This window comes from Purpureocillium lilacinum (genome assembly GCF_023168085.1).
Source record: "Purpureocillium lilacinum CBS 284.36 DNA, scaffold_2, whole genome shotgun sequence".
NCBI classification, from domain to species: Eukaryota; Fungi; Ascomycota; class Sordariomycetes; order Hypocreales; family Ophiocordycipitaceae; genus Purpureocillium; species Purpureocillium lilacinum.
In genome coordinates, this window is record NW_027072112.1 from 2,595,768 (window position 1) to 2,614,800 (window position 19,033).

The 19,033-nt window shown below is 60.8% G+C and overlaps 6 protein-coding genes across 6 annotated transcripts; 1 reads left to right on the top strand and 5 right to left on the bottom strand.

Moving 5' to 3' along the window:
• Positions 1 to 583: 583 nt before the first annotated feature.
• On the top strand, positions 584 to 2,119 carry PLICBS_002561 (uncharacterized protein; the record flags this gene model as incomplete). The annotated part of the gene is made up of 2 exons (XM_018322251.2): positions 584 to 1,226; positions 1,308 to 2,119. 2 exons carry the CDS (start codon positions 584 to 586, stop codon positions 2,117 to 2,119), a joined length of 1,455 nt encoding a protein of 484 aa, XP_018179731.2.
• A 488-nt stretch (positions 2,120 to 2,607) lies between these two features.
• Positions 2,608 to 4,624, bottom strand: PLICBS_002562 (uncharacterized protein; the record flags this gene model as incomplete). Its single annotated transcript, XM_018322252.2, has 5 exons — positions 2,608 to 2,678; positions 2,763 to 2,930; positions 2,988 to 4,320; positions 4,391 to 4,491; positions 4,579 to 4,624. 5 exons carry the CDS (start codon positions 4,622 to 4,624, stop codon positions 2,608 to 2,610), a joined length of 1,719 nt encoding a protein of 572 aa, XP_018179732.2.
• Positions 4,625 to 6,811: 2,187 nt separating this feature from the next.
• PLICBS_002563 (uncharacterized protein) lies at positions 6,812 to 9,361 on the bottom strand (the record flags this gene model as incomplete). The annotated part of the gene is made up of 5 exons (XM_065600047.1): positions 6,812 to 7,559; positions 7,654 to 7,937; positions 8,060 to 8,295; positions 8,463 to 8,911; positions 9,129 to 9,361. The coding sequence occupies 5 exons, from the start codon at positions 9,359 to 9,361 to the stop codon at positions 6,812 to 6,814; spliced, it is 1,950 nt and encodes a 649-aa protein (XP_065456119.1).
• A 1,348-nt stretch (positions 9,362 to 10,709) lies between these two features.
• On the bottom strand, positions 10,710 to 12,352 carry PLICBS_002564 (uncharacterized protein; the record flags this gene model as incomplete). The annotated part of the gene is made up of 2 exons (XM_018322254.2): positions 10,710 to 12,043; positions 12,115 to 12,352. The coding sequence occupies 2 exons, from the start codon at positions 12,350 to 12,352 to the stop codon at positions 10,710 to 10,712; spliced, it is 1,572 nt and encodes a 523-aa protein (XP_018179734.2).
• Positions 12,353 to 12,892: 540 nt separating this feature from the next.
• Positions 12,893 to 15,967, bottom strand: PLICBS_002565 (uncharacterized protein; the record flags this gene model as incomplete). Its single annotated transcript, XM_018322255.2, has 5 exons — positions 12,893 to 13,388; positions 13,441 to 14,287; positions 14,375 to 15,206; positions 15,259 to 15,807; positions 15,860 to 15,967. The coding sequence occupies 5 exons, from the start codon at positions 15,965 to 15,967 to the stop codon at positions 12,893 to 12,895; spliced, it is 2,832 nt and encodes a 943-aa protein (XP_018179735.2).
• Positions 15,968 to 17,395: 1,428 nt separating this feature from the next.
• PLICBS_002566 (uncharacterized protein) lies at positions 17,396 to 18,490 on the bottom strand (the record flags this gene model as incomplete). Its single annotated transcript, XM_018322256.2, has 1 exon — positions 17,396 to 18,490. One exon carries the CDS (start codon positions 18,488 to 18,490, stop codon positions 17,396 to 17,398), a length of 1,095 nt encoding a protein of 364 aa, XP_018179736.2.
• Positions 18,491 to 19,033: the final 543 nt, after the last annotated feature.

The following is a 19,033-nucleotide window of genomic DNA, read 5'->3' on the forward strand; positions in this document are numbered from 1 at the left end:
AACGTGTGAAACGGCATGGCGAGATGGAGAGAGTGTGCGTGAGCGAAGCCACCTCAGGGATCTGCCTCCGTAGCGGCGTGCGACCAGGCGCGACTGACCCACCGCGATGGGCGCTTGCCTCTGGACGGACTTCCGATATTACTGTACTGTGCTGTAATTCGTAGACGTACCCGCTGCCAGAGGTGAGCCGCTCGCTGTGGGGGAGGGGGGGGGGGGGGGGGGGGTTGGCAGCGACAACCTGGAAGAGGAGCTGGAGCTGGCCGCCCTCTCGTGAAGAGTGGAAGGAACTTCCGGAGCCCGGGCGGGGAAGCACCTGCCCGGCGCACCACAGCTCGACCGACGGCGACCGAAAGTATTTATCATGGGCTCCTCCCGTCCCTCTCCTCCTCCTCTTCTGCTTCTTCGGTTCCGACTCCTCTCTGGCTTCTCTTTTGGACTTGGCCGTCGAGCGTCGCCGCCTGCTACATAGTGATACCCCGACACCGGCGCAACTCTCCTAGGAAAAAGTCAATTCGACCAGACCTGCGGCTCCCCCTCCCCCGCATAGGCGCACAAAAGCCACTGCCGCAACCCCCAGTCAGCCATGCACTCCAAGCTGCTCGTCGCCGCCAGCCTCTCGGCCTTGGCGAACAACGCCATCGTCTCGGCAGCCGATAGCGAGCGTATCCTCGGCGTCTACGTCTTCCACCGCCATGGCGACCGCACTGCCAAGGCCTGGTCCCCCGTCAACCTCACGGCCCTCGGCGCCGACGAGGTCCACTCGTCGGGCGCCTTCTACCGATCCCGCTACGTCTCGTCCAACGCAGACTTCCGCGTCGCCGGCTTGAGCTCCGAAACCGCCGTCCTCTCCCAGCTCGAGGTCACCGCCCCCAAGGATGCCGTCCTCCACAACTCGGCCCTCACCTTCCTCCAAGGCCTCTACCCCCCCACCGACTCGACCGAGGCGCTCGCCAACGGCACCAAGGTCAAGGCGCCTCTCAATGGCTATCAGTACATCCCCATTGACTCCGTCAGCGATGCCGCCACCAGCAACAAGGCCGAGAGCAACGCCTGGCTCCAGGGCGGCAGCGGATGCGGCAATGCCGTCGTCAGCTCCAACAACTACTTCACCTCGCCCGACTACAAGCAGACGTACGACGACTCCAAGAGCTTTTACCAAAGTCTGCTGCCCGTCATCAACGGCACCTACGGCGCAGACGCCGCCAACTTCAAGAATGGCTACACGAGTATGTCGCCCCGCCATATGGCCTGAACTCCCGCGTCCCGTCAAATGTTATTGCTTGTACATACTTACCGTGTCTACGCAGTCTTCGACTTGATCAACGTCGCCACCATCCATAACTCGTCCATCTCTGCTGATGACCTTCTTACCAACGCGACCCTTGCGCGCCTCTACAACCTTGCGTCAATCCACGAGTGGAACCTCGCCTACAACTCGAGCGAGCCCGTCCGTGCCATTGCCGGATCCGTCCTTGCCGGCCAGATCATCGACGCCCTCCAGCCCATCGTTGACGGCAAGTCGGCCACCCCCAAGTTCAACGCCCAATTCGGCGCCTACGGCACCTTCATGGCCTTTTTCGGCCTTGCCCAGCTGCCCAAGGCTTCGCCCGACTTCTACGGCATTTGCGACTACGCCTCCAGCATGGCCTTTGAGCTCTTCACCACCTCGTCTGTTGCTAAGCCCAAGGCCGACGACATCAGCGTCCGCTTCCTCTTCGCGAACGGCACTGCCGCGGAGAAGGGCATCAAGACCTTCCCCCTCTTCGGCCAGAACAAGGACACGCTCTCCTGGAACGATTTCAAGACGGGCATGTCCAAGTTTGCCATTTCGGACACCCCGCACTGGTGCCAGCTCTGCGGCAACACCGACGGCAAGTGCGCCTCGAACTCAACGGGCTCGGGCGGCGACGTCGGCCAGAACTCGACGGGCTCCGGCAGCGGCGGCGTCAGTAAGCCCGTCGCCGGCGTCATCGGCGCGCTCGTCACCCTCGTCGTCATCTTGGGCATCCAGGCTCTCGTCATGGCCATTGGGGGCCTGCGTCTCGTCAAGAAGTCGACTCTGGCAGGTGCTCGCCGGAACGGAGAGGTGAGCGAGGTTGGCGGAGTCAAGTCTTCATGAAGAGACGTTTGGGATCAGGACCAGGACCAGGCTCGGAATACGTTTCGAGGCCTGCAAAATTGTAGTTGGAAACAAAGCAGTGTACATGGGAATCGACCGCCTCCAGCCTGACAGGGAGTCACGTTGACGGGACAAAAGGAGATTGGCAGCTTGTTTTTGCTTCGCTTCAACTCAGATACCACTCAATGGACATGACTAACGTGCCACGACGACTCGACTTGCTCCCCTCACGCTGTAGTAGACGCATGTTTGTGCGTGCCTGCATCATGAATATTACCTTGACCCCCTCATTACAGCCCGTTCGCCACGCAGCCTGCCGCGTATCGCGGTTGCCCGTTTAAATATACCTACCGGATAATAATGTACCACACGAGCGTCACATCGTCCTCAGAACCCCAAACACCGTGATTTCCAGGAAAGATGCGCGAATAAGACAGCAATGAATGCAATGGCTGCCACAAAAGAAGAGACACAAGGCGGCATCAGGATCACCGCAGCCCGCACATGGCCTGGACGTCGTGGCGGTGAAAGTAAGCCCTGACACGCTTCCCGTAAATGTCTGCAAATGGGGGTTAGTGTACTGCCTCGTGCTAGGGACCCCAACAGACCTAGACAAGGCCGCTGGCGGGGACGGCAAACTTACACATGGGGATGCTCAGGACACAGATGCCCACCTGTACGGACGCGATGATGGTGAAGACGTTCTTGATGCCGCCTTCGATGATCCACCCGTAAGCGTACCACGTCAGGACGAAGCTGAAAATGTTCTTGAATATGATCATCAGGGTAAAACCCTCAACCGTCATGCTTCCTATATCGCTCACGTCAGAAATGGCATCGAGCAGCTAGGAGACCTGTGGAGACTCACGGTAGGCGTCGACAATGTAAAGCGAGCTAGCCACGGTGCCAATCACCATGCCCGCCACCTCGAGGCCGAAAAAGACGAGTGGTACAATGTACGCAAATTTGCCATCCATAATGCTCTCGGCCGTGATGCCAAAGCCGTAGAGCCCGGCGCCGCCAGTGATGAGCATGGGTATCACGAGAAAGATGCGAAATTCGGGCTCATATATTCCCTTGTTGAGCTTGGTGAGCAGCCTGACACTGCTGTCGGCGAGAAGGCCGCACACGACGAAGCCGATGAGGGCCCCCACGAACGGGGCAGTGTATGTGTATCCGGCCTTGACCTCACCAAACCAGTAGGGCGGACCAATGAATACAATGGCGTTGAGGATCGCGATGAAAATAGTCCACCCTATCATGGCGCCTTGAACGAGGCAGCCCCAGACAAAAGCAGGGTTCATGATGAGGGGGAACGGTCGGAAAAAGAGCACCCAGTAGCGCTCAGCCGTTTTCCTGCCGTCGAACAGAGAGAGAGACTGGATGAACGACTTCTTGGGCGTGTCGGCGTGGCCGAGGGGCTGCATGGCCCGAGACGAAGGAAACAGGACAAGGCCAGGCTTGTACTCCGCGGTGGTTGGGTACGCTTCATTGGGCGCGCCGGTGCCAGATGACGAGTTTGCCAAGGCCGAGGCCGGGTTGAGTTTGACTTCGTCCGATGTGGTCTCGTCGATGTTGAGCCGATAGTCGCGGCGATAGGCTGGCTCCGGACAAAAAAGGAAGACGAGCGGTATGGTCACGGCCATGAAGATGGCGACAAAATAAAAAGTCCACTTCCATCCCAGCTGTTCGGTGATCTTTCCCGTGAAGACTGGAGTTAAGAAGGCGCCGCCGAAGACGGCCAGATTGGTGAAGGCCATACGGACGCCTCGCTGGTGCACAAAATAGAGATCGCCGACGGCGGCGTTGAGCAGGCTCTCGAAGGGAGCGGCACCGACGCCCTGAATCGCCCTGGCAGCGGCCATGCTGTTGTAATTTTTCTTGGTCGCGCCAGCCCACACGCTCGAGGCGGTGCAGATGACAATGCCGATGAGGAATAGATGGCGCTTGCCCCAGACGCGACCCGATGGGACGAGAAAGGTAGCGGCGATACCGGCGCCGAGGAGGTAATAACCGGTGAGAACGGCGGTCTTGGTAGTGTCAACGCCGAAGACGATGCCAATGACGAGGGTGTTGGAGGCGAGGATGGAACCGAGGGATGTGGCCAAGATGCCGGCAAAGCAAAGGATGAAGGTGATGAGATCGCGTTTCCATAGCGGCCAGTTGAGAGGGTCGTTAGGATCATCAGACGGCTGGGGAATCTGTAGAACGTGTAAGACGTTGGCGGGAAGAAGGTCGAGGCTGTCGCGGCGGCGCGTTCGGGGCACGTACGAGAATAATAGGAACCTTGCCGCTGGTGTCGCACTTGAGGGTTGTTTCGTTCTCGCGCGCCTCTTGGGGCCTGTCTGGGTCATCGAAGTATCTAGTGGTGCCTGGCATAAGACGGCGAGGTCCAGGTTAGCGAGCGCGCTCGCGACAAGCGTGTCGGAGAGACGTCAAGGGCTCGTCGGGGTTCATACCGGGCACCTGTTCCCCGGACTTGGGCTCAAGGATGCCAAGACCCATGATGACGGCGCAGAGCAGAAGCAGAGTCTCGACTGGCAGCGGTGCTGACGTCGAGTGTCGAGGTGGGGGGGACTGCGAATTCGGGGCAGAGGTGTCAACGGGAGGGTGGCGAGGGTCGCGCGGGGGGCATGGCGACGCTGAAGCCGTGTAGTCGCGATGCGATCGGCAAAAGGGCGGCGGGTTTAAGTGTATTTAATACAGGTGGCGCCGACGAACTCGCGCTTGTTTTCCCTTGTGGAAAGTCGGATCGGCCGACGTAGGTCTGCAGCGAGGGGAGAGAATGGATAAGGACGGGGACGAGGTTGCGTCAGCACGCAAGCAAAGCATGCGAAGCCAGCGATAAAGCCAAATTGGTGGCAGCAAGGAGGCGGGAGGGGAGGGTTTCCAGGGACTCGCGGTGGTGCCGCAGTATGGAGCCGGAGGTGGGAATGCCGCCGGTCGAAGTGCGTGGCGGCGGCCCACGGCTGCTCGTTCAAGGTTGGCCAGGCGGGGCGCGCGGGTGCGGGCGCGCGATGGCTTGGCCTGCATGGGACGCTGGCTGGGGCTGGATGGCAGCTTGGCTGTACAGCACTAGGTGACTTGGTACGTTAGTATGGCTGGATGGCTGGGTGGGTGTCTCCTGCCATGCGCGGGCGGGTTCAGCGTCGCGGGCAGTCGCAGCCCGGGAGCTCGGTCGGTCTCGCAGGCAGGGGCAGCAGGAGCGAGCGACAGCCGCGACTTGCGCCCGCACCCACGGCGCCATACAAACTAAGGTACAGTACCGACGAGGTTGACCGTCACTTACCGCTTCGGGGCGATACCCCCGGCACGGCGCAACTCGATGTCTTTCGGATGGTCCAATGACACGAATCACCCCGCCTTGGACTCCTTCCGTCGGCCACCTTGGCTGAGGCGCTCGGCGGCAGCGTGACGATGCTGTGCTGCGGTGCGCTTTGCTGGTTTGCTCTGCGGCTCCTGTGCTGGGCCTCTATTCGCGGACTGGCTGGACCTGTTTGGCAGGTGGCCCTCCCTGGCCTCTTGCGAGCTGGGCTGAAAGTCAGCCTATGGTTGCCGTCTGTCTGGGCTGGCAGCATCTCCCCAATACGAGTACGACGCTCGGCCACACCCCCCTCTCTCTCGCTGACGCTGACGGCCCAAGGAGCAAAAAAAGGTCACTTGCTGGCTGCTGCTGCTGCGCACCTGTTGCATCGGCCATGGGAACCTCCGCGCGCCCGTCCATCATCATCACCACCAAACCGAACCAGCCCATTCGCGCCGACTCCTTTCCCTCCGTGGTGTGATCTTCAGCCTGGCAGGGGCTTGCGGGGGCCGCGGCTCGCCCTATTCGCCGGCTCGTGGGCAGAGTGAACCCTTGCGACAGAGGACAGGCGCCGCCGACGCCGGCGCTGGAGACAGTTACAGTGGGCTGCTGCACGTTTAAAAGAAGAGCCCCAGAGCCCCAGAGCCCCGTCGCGGCAGCGGGTCGCCGCTACGGCCAGCACCCGCCGACCGAACCATCGGCCCCGACGGGACGCCAGGGCAGAGTCCACACCGCCCGCTCGTCTCGCTGGGCGTGGGCGTCCGATCTTTGACTGCGGTGCTTCCCAGGCTGTGCCCCGGCCGGTGGTGCGCCCAGGGCAGCTCACATCACCAAGTCCACCAAGTACGCGTCCTCGTCCCGTCCACAGACTCCTCCAGCTGTCTTTGCTGCCCACGTTACAGCCCACGATGCCCACCTCCTGTCAAGCTTCCACGCTTCCACGCTTCCAGGCCCCGCAAGCTTAATTGATTGGGAAAATTACCCGTCGGTGACGCGTGTGCATGCGTCCCGGTGCTTGCTTGGCTAACAGATTTCTTGCGAGATCCCACGCGTCCCGAGACGATTCTCATGCCACGACCTGTCACTACGCCCCCGCAATGGGACGAGCACCAACATTCGGAGCAATCTGTGAAAAATGAGAGCCTCGTCGGCCTTTCATTCCTATTTCCTGGTCGTCAGCAATTATGCGACATTCTCCGACCGACTTGCTGAGCCCGTCCTAACACACATCCCTCATCCTCGTTCGGCCTTCACCATCCACATCCCATTGGTCCGCCCAAGGTGACGCCCCCTTCTCAGATCGACATTAACACCTCGAGCATCTTCTTGCAATTGGAGGGCGCCCATGTCTGTGACGGGAGGTCCCAGCTCGCGGCTCAAGTTCCCTCTTAGATGGACATAAACACCTTGAGCATCTTCTCGTAGTTGGGAGTGCCCATGCCCGTGACCGGATCCCAGCCCTCGCGGCAGTGAAAGCCGCCATTGCTCCCGCACCCCGTGTTGTCCGGTCCGCCGAGCGGCTGCGACCCTTCGAGGACATCGTTGAACATCTCGGGATGCTGGTATAGGACAGGGTTGATGAAGCCGATGGACTTCTTCCCGGCGGCGAGCCGCTCCTCGTTGATGAGAGTCAGTATGGCGCCGACAATAGGCGCGGACATGGACGTCCCTCCGATGAGGTGCCAATGCCCTCTCGCCGCGACAACGCCGTGTTGCCCAGCCGCGGAAAGATCCGGGTACCCGCGGCCGTTGCGGTTATAGACGCCTCCGGTCTTGGGGACCTGACCGCGGCTCGTGCTAAACGAGGGGAAGTCCGGCGGATAGTTGGTGAGATAATGCTGCACGGCCTTGAGCTGGTAGCTGGGGGTCTTATAGATGTTGCTAAAGCCGCCGCCCGAGGAGAATTGGTCTGTCGCCACTTCCCTGTCTCCAGGTCGCTTGTGGTTCTGCAGGGTCGTGCTACCGACGCCCGTGATATAGGGGCAGTCACACGTCGAGTCTGGCATGAAGATGGTGTGGTTCGCGCCCATGCACTCGCGCTCGGGGTCCGCCACACCGTCGTCACCACTGGCAACGAGAACAGTCGTGCCGCCCAGCGCCAGCTTCATCCACTCATCGCATTGTCGCTCTAGGTACCTAGGCGTAGAGCACACCAGTGAGCGCGCGCACGCGACGATCACAGCAAACTTGAATAGCGGAAAGGGCTACTCGGAGAGAGACGCAACCATACCTCGCCGGATAATAAGGCTCGGTCGACCCATACGAGATGCTGATGACGTTGGTGCGCGCGGCGGTGCCACAGTCATGCCGAGAGAAGGTGCCGTCGATCTTGGGCGTGTCTCCCGTGTATCCGTGGGAGCTGAAGTTGCAGTAGCTGCCATCTAGAGCGTCGAGAAAGGGATTCCAGATGCCTGCCATGCCAGGGCCAGAGTCGGGGCTCATGTATAGGACAGTGCTTTGCGGATAGATGAGGGGCACTGCCATTTCAAAGTCGAGCATGGTCTCGTAACCGGCCTTTTCAAGTCCAAGGTGTTAGAGAGGCGATGCGCAACCCTGGTGATTCACACAATGTTTGGGCCCGTTTTTCAGGGGCAGGCCTTTGGGAGGGGAGGGGGGAAGACGCGAAGCCGACTTACATCGTGAGGGTTATCGGATGTGCCCACGGTGCCGTCGATTTCATACACTTCGGGCGTGAAGTTCTGGGGGACGTACGGAGCATGGACGGCCACGTACATGTCCATGTCGGACTGCACGTACATCTCTTGCTCGGCCTCGAAGATGCCCAGCCTGTTGCTAGGGTTCGCCGTCTTGCCCATGGGGATCTTGTACATGGCTCGGAGGCACTCTGGAGTAATCTGGCGCCCGCAGTCGCCTGCAGAGAGGGAGTCAGTTGAGAAATATTCGTCAGCTGGTATGCGTCGTCAAGCAAAGTCGTCGATGCGGCCAGCGTGCCGAGTGTAGGGAGAAGGGGAGGCGGTTTGGGGATGCGGTTTGACTGGCATGACTTGCGATGCCACCGCGCAAAAAGGGGTTACGCACCGGGATTAGATTGAATCTCTGTCGATATGGGTTCCAGGATACTGCCGCCCACACCCCCGGCGCCGTGCTTCCGCCGGCGCAGGCTCTTCCCCGGGCTCAGGCGCCCAAACGCCGTGCCGGGTACGATGAAGTCGACATGAGCGGCGACCTCCTCCGGCAGGTGGTACGCATCGGTGCCGAGGTGCGAGCCCTCGCCATCATCACGAGCACGCACGTGGCTGTATATATGGTAGTCGGCCTTGACGAGCGACTCGAGCTGGCCGACGGTGGCGTCGAAGTGCACCCAGCCCCTGGTGGCGGGCACGACGATGCTCTCCGCGGCGACGCCCGACAGGAGGAGCCACTCCTTGACCTTGGCGATGGACTCGTCCGAGGGGGCGAAGAGGTCGATGATTTGCTGGCGGGTGTACCACTCGCCGTATTTGCCCGACGCGTGAGTCGGGTCAGACCTGGTAACATGAACGGACGGGACGTCAGTAGCCGCCGTGTCGACATCGTCACGTTCGAAACAGGGGCTTTCCAGGCATGGGGTGGGGGGGACGTGGCAGACGATAGCAGAAAGGCAGACGACAGACAAATAGACGACAGGCACACAGACAGACAAATATACGATGGGCAAATAGTTGACAGACAGACAACAGACAGGCAAGCAGAGCGCACACTTACACCTCCAAGACAAGGTCCATGGCCCGCTCCAGGTTTCGCTGCTTCAGGGCGATGCGCACCGGGACCTTGGAAGCCGGGTCCGCGGGCTCGCGCTTGACCCAAGCGTCGTAGTGCACCTCATCGCTGCGCTTCTGGTGCAAGACATGGGCGCCGCCGCCGCCGCCGCTGTACGAGGTGGCCGGTGCCCCCAGCGCGCTGGCGACCAGCCCGCTCAGGAGGAAGAGGCTGCGCATCGTGCAGAGCACCAATGGCTAGGTTGTCGCCAAGAAAGGAAGTGCCGTGCTTGGCAGTACCGATACGCTTCCAAGAGGTGATGGCGTCGTCGTCAACATAGAGTTGGGGGGTTCAGGAGCAAGCTCTTCAACCAAGATGGAAGCGGACGCCCCCGAGATAAATGGCGAAGACATGAGTCAAAAAGGTCCCCTGGCTAATCCATGCATGTTATTCCGCCTCTCTCCTCTCTTTCCCTCTCTCATCAGAGCCCCGGTGGCGATGCGATGTTTGGCGAGCTGCCTTTCTGGCCGTGATGGCAGTTGGGCCGGCATCCCGCAAACGCATTGTAGCTTCAACGAAAGTCCCATACGCGCAGTGCTGTACTGTTCTGTACAGTACAGTACCGTACGACGCATGCTTGCATGGCTCGGTCAACGCCGCCTTCCTAAAGTACACTTGCTGTTAGGTACTCGAGCTCGTTTGCGAGAGCGAAAACCAATCGGCAGCATGGGTGAGAGGGGGTCCCCTGAGCATCAGTTGACCGCGTAGCTGCGTTTCGCTCAGTCAGCCACCGTGTGCATCCATTCGTTCCTTCATAGTATGAGAAGAGAGGAGTTGCCTCTGCTTCCAACGGGGACTCATACAGTGCCTAATTCTGCATAGAACAGAGGTTTGCAGGGTTCTCAGGCCCGCGGAGTGAGTGCGTAGTCAATCATATCGTAACCAGTGCCGCCCCGCAGTTGAGGGCCAGGAACCTCACGAGGGAGGTCTGCTCCCTAAATATCATGGCTCTGAGTAGTTGGCTAAACAGTGTTTTGATGGGCAGGCAGTCGGATGCTCAGCTCAGCTCAGCTCAACATAACAGTGAGGCGATTCTTCTCTGGGAACTAACAGCACAGGCAATTTTCTCCATTGTATTGTTCTCGTTCTACACCGTTTTGTACCAACGCGAAAGCTCACGTTATGTGCTAACAAGCGAGTCCGTCCACCACCTCCATGCTTGTTGGCCCGGCGCCGTGTCCTTACTGTACCTTGCACAAGCAACATCGACTACATACGTCAACCCGCTCGACTTTCCCTTTCCATCAAAATACGATGGCCTCACTCCCCCACACGCGAGTGCCGGTTATCCGGTTCCCTCTCTGGCCCCCAGCCACCGTCCGTCCCAACGTCTGGTGTGCCATGTCTACGGCAAAGCCATGCAAGGGCCGGAAACCCCAGAGTAAGTTGCTCAGAGAACAAAGAGGGGGGTCGAATCTCAACATTGGCGGCACCAAGTCCTGCGCGACATGTATGTATGCTGTGCGTGACCAATGTCGTCCTCTCGACTCCTGTATCGTCGTCGTCGTCTACGGAGTACTTTTTTCATCACTCGGCGGCGGCCGCTCCCTCCAGGCGCCGCCTCTCAATCCACTCATTCCAGTGCACCACCTGCAGGCACATGCCCTCGACCGTCGTGCACGCCGGCCTGTACCCCAGCCCGCCCTCCTGCGGCGCCCTCCTCGCCGCCGAGTCGTCAATGATGGACGTCACCGACGACGAGAACAGCGCCGGCTGGAACAGCACGAGCGGCTCGCCCGGCTCGCGCACCACCCCCACCCGCATCTTGGCCAGCAGCGCCGGCGGGACGCCCAGCAGGCGCAGCAGCCTCTTGAGCGGCGTCATCGTGCTCGTCCTCGCGCTCGCCGTCGCCAGCAGCAGCAGGCAGTACGCCTCGACGGCGTACGCCGCCAGCAGCATCAGCACGGGCGGCGGGTGGTCGACGCGCATGCCCGTCGCGCTCGTCGTCGCCAGCACGTCGTAGACGTCCTGGAAGCGCAGGGGCGGCCCCGCGTCCGAGACCATGAAGGGCCGGCCGGCCACGCGGTCGGCGTGCGGGCCCAGCAGCGCGTCCTCGAGGAGGAGGTGCGCCTGCGTCACGTTGCGGACGTTGACCCAGTTGTGCACCCACGGGCCCGAGTACGTCGGCACGCGCCGGAGCTTCATGATGCGGCCCACAATCGTGTCGTCCTTGTGGCCGTAGACGCCGTTGCCGGGCCGGATGGCCGCGGTCCGCATCCTCACCCTGTTGTTTCCCTTACTGTTGTTGTTGCCATTGCTATTGCTGCCGCCTTCGCGTGTTGCCCCCGGCTCTCCGTCGTCCATGCCGTCGTCGTCGTCGGCGCCGCACACCAGCCGCTCGCCCTCGGCCTTGGACCGCGCATAGTTGCTCGCAAAGTCGCGCGGCCGCGGCATCGGCTCCCAGAAGTCGCCGTCGCCCACAAACTGCACAAAGTTGCGCGGCTCGCGCAGCCACGGCGGGAAGAACCACCCCGTGCTTCGCACCGCCGCGTGGCAGCTCGACGTGTAGACGAAGACGCCCGCGCCGGCCCTCCGCGCCGCCGCCAGCACGTTGGCCGTGCCCGCGACGTTGACGCGCGAGCACCGCTCGTAGAGGGCCTCGCTTCGCTCAAAGGGCCGAATCAGGGCCACCGTGTGAAACACCGTCAGGGGCAGCCGCGCCACGGCCTCGTCCCACGGCTCGTCGAAGGCGCGGAACATGCCGCCCTCGGACGTCACGTCCGCGTCGACAAACCTCACCTCCGAGGCGGGGCCTGACGAGAATTCGGCCCGCGCAGGCCGTCGAATATCCATCAGCCGGATCGCCGCGGGCGGGACCCCCATCTGGAGCAGGTCCAGAGCCAGCTGCCCTCCCACCAGACCTGCCGGGTAAAGGCGGTTGCCCCCGCGTCAACGCTCGTTCCAAGCTCCGCGTGGCATCAGGAGAACTCACCCGACCCACCGACGATGATGTACCGCCTCTCCTTGCGCCGTGGCAGTTTGCCGCGCCAGTCAATGCCCTTGCCCCGGACTCTCTCGTACGTCTCCCGGATGCGCTCCGCCGTCAGCGGCTCCAACGCGTGTGCCCGCGCCGCGCGCGGTGTCCGCGACATGACGTAGTTGAGCCTCACGATGTGCAGCGTGAAGACGGCCGCGAGCAGCAGCAACAGCGTCGCCGTGATGCCAAACATGATGAGGTACGATCGCGTCCGCTCCCCAAACCTGTTGTTACTGACCAGCCTCCAAATGCAGTGTCGGCGCGCAATGTGTGTTGGTCTCCAGCTCGTGGACTCTAGATGCTCGGACCACGGCCGGCTTTATACAGAGAACTGGAAGCGAACCTGAGACGCAGGGCCTTCTGCCTCATGTCCTGAGGGCGGGGGCGCCGCCCTTGCCCTGTGCTGCGGGCAACACGCGACTATGCAGTCACATTCAGCTTGCATGGCCGTCTGCAACCTGATCATCGACTGTCGACCGCTGCCGAGTTGCGTCGGCCCGGCCGCGCGGGGAAGCCCGAATCTGTGAACTTGCACCAAACTAGTGCGCATTTCCTACAAAGTACACCATCATCAACCTGCTCCCGTAACACAATCCGGCCGTGACAACCTTAAGTGGCGCGCGTGCGGCCCGTGTGGTGGCACGCCACCCCGTGTCAGGGCACCCAGCGCCCCCGAATATCGATTACACGATCCAGCTGCGCCCCTGGAATATTCTCCGTCGCCCAAATGCCCTCACCAAAAGACCGTCTTGCCTCGTCGCTGACCGCCCCCGGCCGTCGTGTCATTGAATGACCTCTGGGCCGTCAGCCGTTGGCCGTTGTCGTTGAGCGTCCCAATCTCATCCATCGACGCAATCATGCTCAACGCCGGCCAACAGATGGCCTCAAAGACGCCCTCTGCCTCGAGCAGATCGCAGTCCCACGAGGCCCGTTGCCCAATCGTCATGTTCTGGTTCTCCATGAGCAGTTCCTTGGCGCGCAAGGACGTGATTGAGGCTTCATAAGAGGTCACGGGGTAGCCGTCCTGGCCGGGTGAACCGGCCACCCAGTTCGCTCGCCTGTCCCGCCACTGGGACAGGTTCATCCTCTTCATCATGATGATAGAGAGCTCGCTTCTGCCGCGCTCTCCTTGCCGGTATTTGGCAACGTGTCGCACCCTGATGTCCGTGATTACGGCTCGGAGTCGCTCGTCTCGTATCGCCTCGATTGCAACTTCTCCCCCTACAGACCTACAAGTTGCATCAGTCAACAGAACACGTACGGGTGTGCCTCGCGACTTACTTCACGCAGATGGACGCCACGATTGCGCGTCCAATCGCTCGGTATCTCGTGGAGCTATCCAGATTGGCCGCCCGGGAGGCACAAACCTGCATGTCCCAGGCCCGGGAAGCACCGTGCAGGTAAAGCTTGCGTAATTCCTTCGTAGCGCCTCGACACGTAAATTCAAACGTCTCGGCGTCGACCTCTACTACAAACTCAGTGTCTGAGTCGTCACGACAGTGGAAATCGTAGAAGACGTGGGTGCCGAGATGCCGCCACGCTGCTTCGCCCGGGGGTCTCGCCTGGACCACTCGTTCCATGTCGGGGCCAAATGTCGTCAGAGCAGATGAAAAGCCGAGGCTCGCGGGGTCCATGTCATGCAAGATGTCACTCAACTCAGCCGCAGAATAAAACGGTCCAGATCCGAAGTCAACTTGAGAATGGCTGACATCCATGAGATAAACGCGTCCGAAATGCAAGTCGATGGAGACGTGTCCTGGGGCCAGTTGCAGCACGGCCGCCATAGACTTGAGCTGCGCTTCCGCCAGCTCTTGGGTCGCGTTCTTCGCCGTTGCGCCTTTGCGTGATACCGGACTCGACAACTTGGAGGCGACGCCCTTCTTTGGCCCCTCAGTCGATGCGCCGGTCATGGAAACTCTCGGTCTATCGGACAATTGCTCATATAAAGATGCCGACGTAGCCGTTGAAAAAGTGGTCTTCGATGTGGCGGTCCCCTGGCGATCCTGGGCCGAGCTGAGCGTGCGTCGGTTGCCTCGGGCGTCGCGACTCTCATTCTGTCCGCCCTCGCGTGATTCGTGCCGATGCCGATCCACGTGCAAATCACCCGGACCATTAGACTTGCCGGCGACTGTGTGATTACGAGAAGATACACTCGCCGGCACCAGGACTTGATGGCGGCTCAGGCTTTCCGTCCTGCCTTCGTCGAGCAACGTACATCCCAGAGCTGAGAAAGGGTCTGGCTGATAGTTAACGCTTCGGCCGTCTGTGCTTGGCAGCTCCCGAAAGTCAAGCAGGTCCTCGTCGCCGTCGACTCGAGAAGGAGGCTTCGTTTCCTCGGGGTCCAGGCATATGAGATCCTCGTCGAAGTGATCGGGCTCGTTCTTCACGATTGTCTGCGCCTCAGCCTGGACGCTCTCAAGCGTATCCAACAACAGCCCACTGGGCTGGCAAGTAATGGGATTCTCGTCGATACAGGATTCGTTCATCTGTATCAGCTTTTCGGGGGAGTCTGCCCGTCCCCACGGCTGCTCGATGTGATCCTGAGGCAGTCGAACAACTTCATATCTCCAAGACTCAACCGCGTTCTGAGGTACGTTGTCTGATGCCAAAGCTGTGCTCCCGGGCGAGGTTATGTGGCTCTGCGTCGAGGGCCGCTCGGTATCCTCGACTGCAGCGTGGTCTTGATCCACCGTCTCCGGTTCTGTGGCATCTGGAATCCTCTTCAGGAGTACATGAACCGACGTAGGGTGCTTCTTGGGGTAAGAGTAGTTCGTAAATGCAGGGAAGCCCGCCGTTGCTCCTTTCTTGATGTGAAACTGAGTTGCGGTAGGCGTCTTGACCGGGTTCCATGCGTTGTGCTCCTTGAATTTGGCCCTTACTCGAACCGCGTCCTGGAGGCGTTGGTACTCTGTCGAAAGGTCGGCAGTGTCACAATGAACGAATGTTGTTCGCTCCTGGCCTATGTGGGATAGCCAGTTCAAGGCGAAGCGGACAGGACCCTTTCCTTCCGTGACTATTAAATGCTTTGCATCACGGCCACCTGCGACCTGGGATCTTGGTCAGCTTTTCGCATAGAGTAATGAGCGTATCGTTGCTTACAGCAACACAAACAAGGTTGTCCAGAGTCGAGATTGCCTTGTCAAGCGTTGCCTGGTCGAAGTCGGTCCCGACATAGGCCAGACTTCCGGCCATGTTGTGGGTGACTTGGCATCGAGTGAGTGTTTCCAAGCCGAGTATAGAGGCCGGGGCCCCAGCGTGCTTCCAGTGGGTTTCGAGTATGTCGAAAAAGGCAGGAAAGTCCCAGCCTCGCTCCTCGAGACCGCGCCAGGACGTCTGATGCTTCAAACCGGCTATGTCCGCTGGAAACTGGTGTGCTGCGAAAGACAAACCGCCCTCGTCGAGCTCACCCTCAAGGCGCGACCACGGGAGGATACGGGGGCTGTTTGCAAGGATGGCAACATCCGCAAACGCAGCCTGGGAGGGCTCCTCTTGCTTTCTTTGCTCTGGATCAACCAAACCCGCATCTTGCTCGACAATGGCGAGGAGCTGTTTCTGAACAAAGTGCGTGACCTTTTGTTGATGAACCTGCTCGGTGATGATCTTGAACCAGGGGACGTCTGGCTCGTAGAGAATTTCCAGGACCTGGCCCTACATCGGTGGTCAGTCAAGGACACCTCGCGTGTCCCTACCGCTTGCTTACTTCGGGGTGGGCAGCCTGCGTTGCCTGCACAACCGAACTGACGCCGCCCGGAAGCAGGGGCGGGTTGCAGGTTACGTAGAACTCTACGTAACCGGGCACCAACACCATTCTGCCGAATGCACCCGCGGTGCCAGCAGGTCTATCTCGAGGCAGGAGTCCAAGGTATTCAGTGTCCTGAGAAGGGGTTGAAAGTGGTTTCGGTTTTCAGTAATGGATACAGATGTAAACAATAGACGTAGCGGTGCGGACGAGGTCCGCCGCGGGCAAGCGGTGGCGCAGGGGAGGAGGGATGAGCTGCGGAGAGGGTGGTTTGTGAGAGAGAAGAGGAGGGAAGGGGAAAACGGGAACGGACAAGAGAGGAAGGGAGAGAAGAGACGAACGAAGCGTGGCAGCGCCGTAGCGAGAGGTCGGGGAGTGACCTCCGGGCGGGCAGCTGCGATGCTGGCACCCGCCTGTGGCACACACCGCCTCCAGGAGCAGGCGCGGCATCCGTGATTCACTCGCAGTGTTCCGCTTAATCTCCCGTTCAGGCAGACGCGCGGGCTGCGAGAGTGAACAGCGGCTCTTCCGCTTGCCCCCGAGAACAGCATTCATCTCTTGGTGCGGCTGCAGTGCCCTGGGACTCGCCGAAGACGCAACCCTGGCCTGGGGTACCTGCATCTGTCTCCATCAATGAGTAGTATGATCACAATGCCCGCGGCGTAAACAGTGCACCCACCTCCTGAAAAGGATGCCTGCCTTCACTTACGCTCCTCTGCCGTGGCTCGCTTCGCTGTCAGATGCTCACGGGGCTCGACGCCTCGGCCACACCTCACCCCTCACCTCAACAGGTTGTCTCTGCATCCAAAAGTCGATCGTCTCAAGCGAACGCACACGCATTATATTCGTAACAGCTGGGGTATTTCGCACGTCCCAAGGATAAATGCCTAGGTAGGTAGTAGTTCAGGAAGCACAGATGCAATGCCGTCGCCTTCTTTTCCCCCATATTTCTGCAACTCCCACGGTGCCGCCGAATCGCCCGCCAGACAGGAGAGTCCCTCACAATCTCAGAGTCAGCACCGAAAGCACACATCCCAGGTCTCAAACACAAACATCAAAGGAAAAGCCCGGCCCAGGAAATGCCGGCAGATAAGGTCGTCCGCCCGTCGAGGCGCGCGCGCGCGTCGGTAGCAGCAACGACATGAGAGGAAAGGCAACACCCAAGCGCCTCATCATGAACAGGGGGTCCTGCACGTCGCAGGACGGCGGACCCCCCAAGGTAGCGACGTATCCAGGCTAAATGGCCGTCTATCTCGTGATTCCGGAAGCAGTGGAAAGGAAAGCGCCCAGGACAAAGGGAGTGTGTATATGTGTGGTATCGTGGGTGTAGAGGCATGCTGTGCCGTGCTGTGCCGCGTCTAGTGGGGTCGCCACGGAGCCTCGAGGGGGGTTGGAGGATGGGTATGTCGCGTATCGTATGTACAGAGAGAGGCCCACGAGCTTGTCTCGCTCGTGCGGGGCCCGTTTGACCGTCGTGGTCGTCACCGTTTCAGCCGGTTATTGGGCGTCCTTGACGTTCTTTTTAACGTTGAGCGCCCACTTCAGTTTCGCCAATGCCTCTCTGGACTCGTCGAGCAGCCGCTCCTGCTCCTCCTCCCTCCTCCTGGCGTTGGTTTTGATGTCCTTCAGGTCGTCCTCTTGCGTCCGCTTGTACTCGTCAAACAGGTGCGCGATGCGCTCCTTGTCTTGCGTCAGCTGCTTGATGTTGTTGTCCTGCTGCTCGCACAGGTCGCGCAGCGTCTGTATCTTGTCGTCGTCGGACTGGCGCTCCTCGACGATGGTGTCGATGTCGCCCTTCATCTTGGCCACGGCACGCTTGACCTCGTCGCCCTGATCGCGCCAGTGGGAGGAGATGGCGTTGTAGCGGCCTTCCATCAACTGCGCATAGCTCGTTGCCTCTTCCACCTGCGTCGTCGACTCGCTTCTCACGCGCTCCAGCTCCTCCCTCCAGCTCTTCTCGCGATCTAGCGCGAAAACTACCTTCTTCTTCTCCGCGTCGACCGTGGCGGTCAGGGTCTCTACCTGGCGCTCCTTGCGCGCCAGCAGGGTCTTTGTGACGTTGGCCTCGAGCAGGCGGCCTTCGTACTCGTTCATCATGCGCTCCATCTTGTCCTCGAGGAGCTTGGCGGCCTGCTTGGCCTCCTCGGCCCGCAGGCGCTCGATCTGGATATCCCGCTTGAGGGCATCGTTGTCGCTGACGAGCTTGTTGATGACGCGGCCCGTCTTTCCCAGGCCGGCCTTGCCGATTGTCGAGTCCCACTGGCCGCCGTTGGCGTCGGGCTCCTCGGACAGGACGGACGAGTCGTGGGCGGCCGGCGTGCTGTCAATTGCACGGACGCCGTTGGCGTGCCAGTGTACGGGCGTGTCGGCGGCGACGTCGCTCTTTAACCGGACGGTGGGCGGCGTCCGCTCGTGCTGGCTGGCGCCCATGGCGGACGAGCCGCTGGCGTTGCTGTTGACGCTGCTGCCAAAGGCGCTGCGCTTGCTGTCGGGGCTCGACTCGGACCCCTCGACGCTGGCAACGCTGCGGATGGTGGCGGATCGGGCGAGCGCCTGCTTGGTGGTTGTGCTTGGGCTCCCACGCCAGGGCATGCTGTTTGTCGTGCGTGTCGAGGCAGGAGTCAGGGTCCTGGCGGGCGACGTTTCCGGTGCGGCGTGGTCGGCGGCGGCGGCGGCTGCACCAGGGTCGATGTCAGCATCAGCAAGCAAGGGCAATCAATGACTGCGCTGTGCCTCGGGCAAGTCCACGAAGAGGATTAGGCGGGGCGGCGGTGCAAATGAGTTGATGGATGGATTGGTGATGGGATGCAGTAGGTGTTTGTTGACGATGTGGTCGGACAAGGCGACGACGGGGGCACGACCCCGAGCATGCGATGGATGCAGAGCACGGGCGTCGCTGCTGCTGCTGCTGCTGCTGCTGCTGCGGCACTGCTGCAGTGCTGCAATGCTTTGTCGACGGACGTGCGTGCGTGCGTACGGGCTTGTAGTTACTTCGTGCAAGGACTCGGGGAAGGTTTGCCAGGGGCAGAATAAAGTACAGGCACGGGCACCTCGCCCAACCCACCATCCCACGCCCGAGCACGAGTAAGGGGACCAGACGGGCTACGTCAGGCGACTCGTGCGCGCCACGCAGTG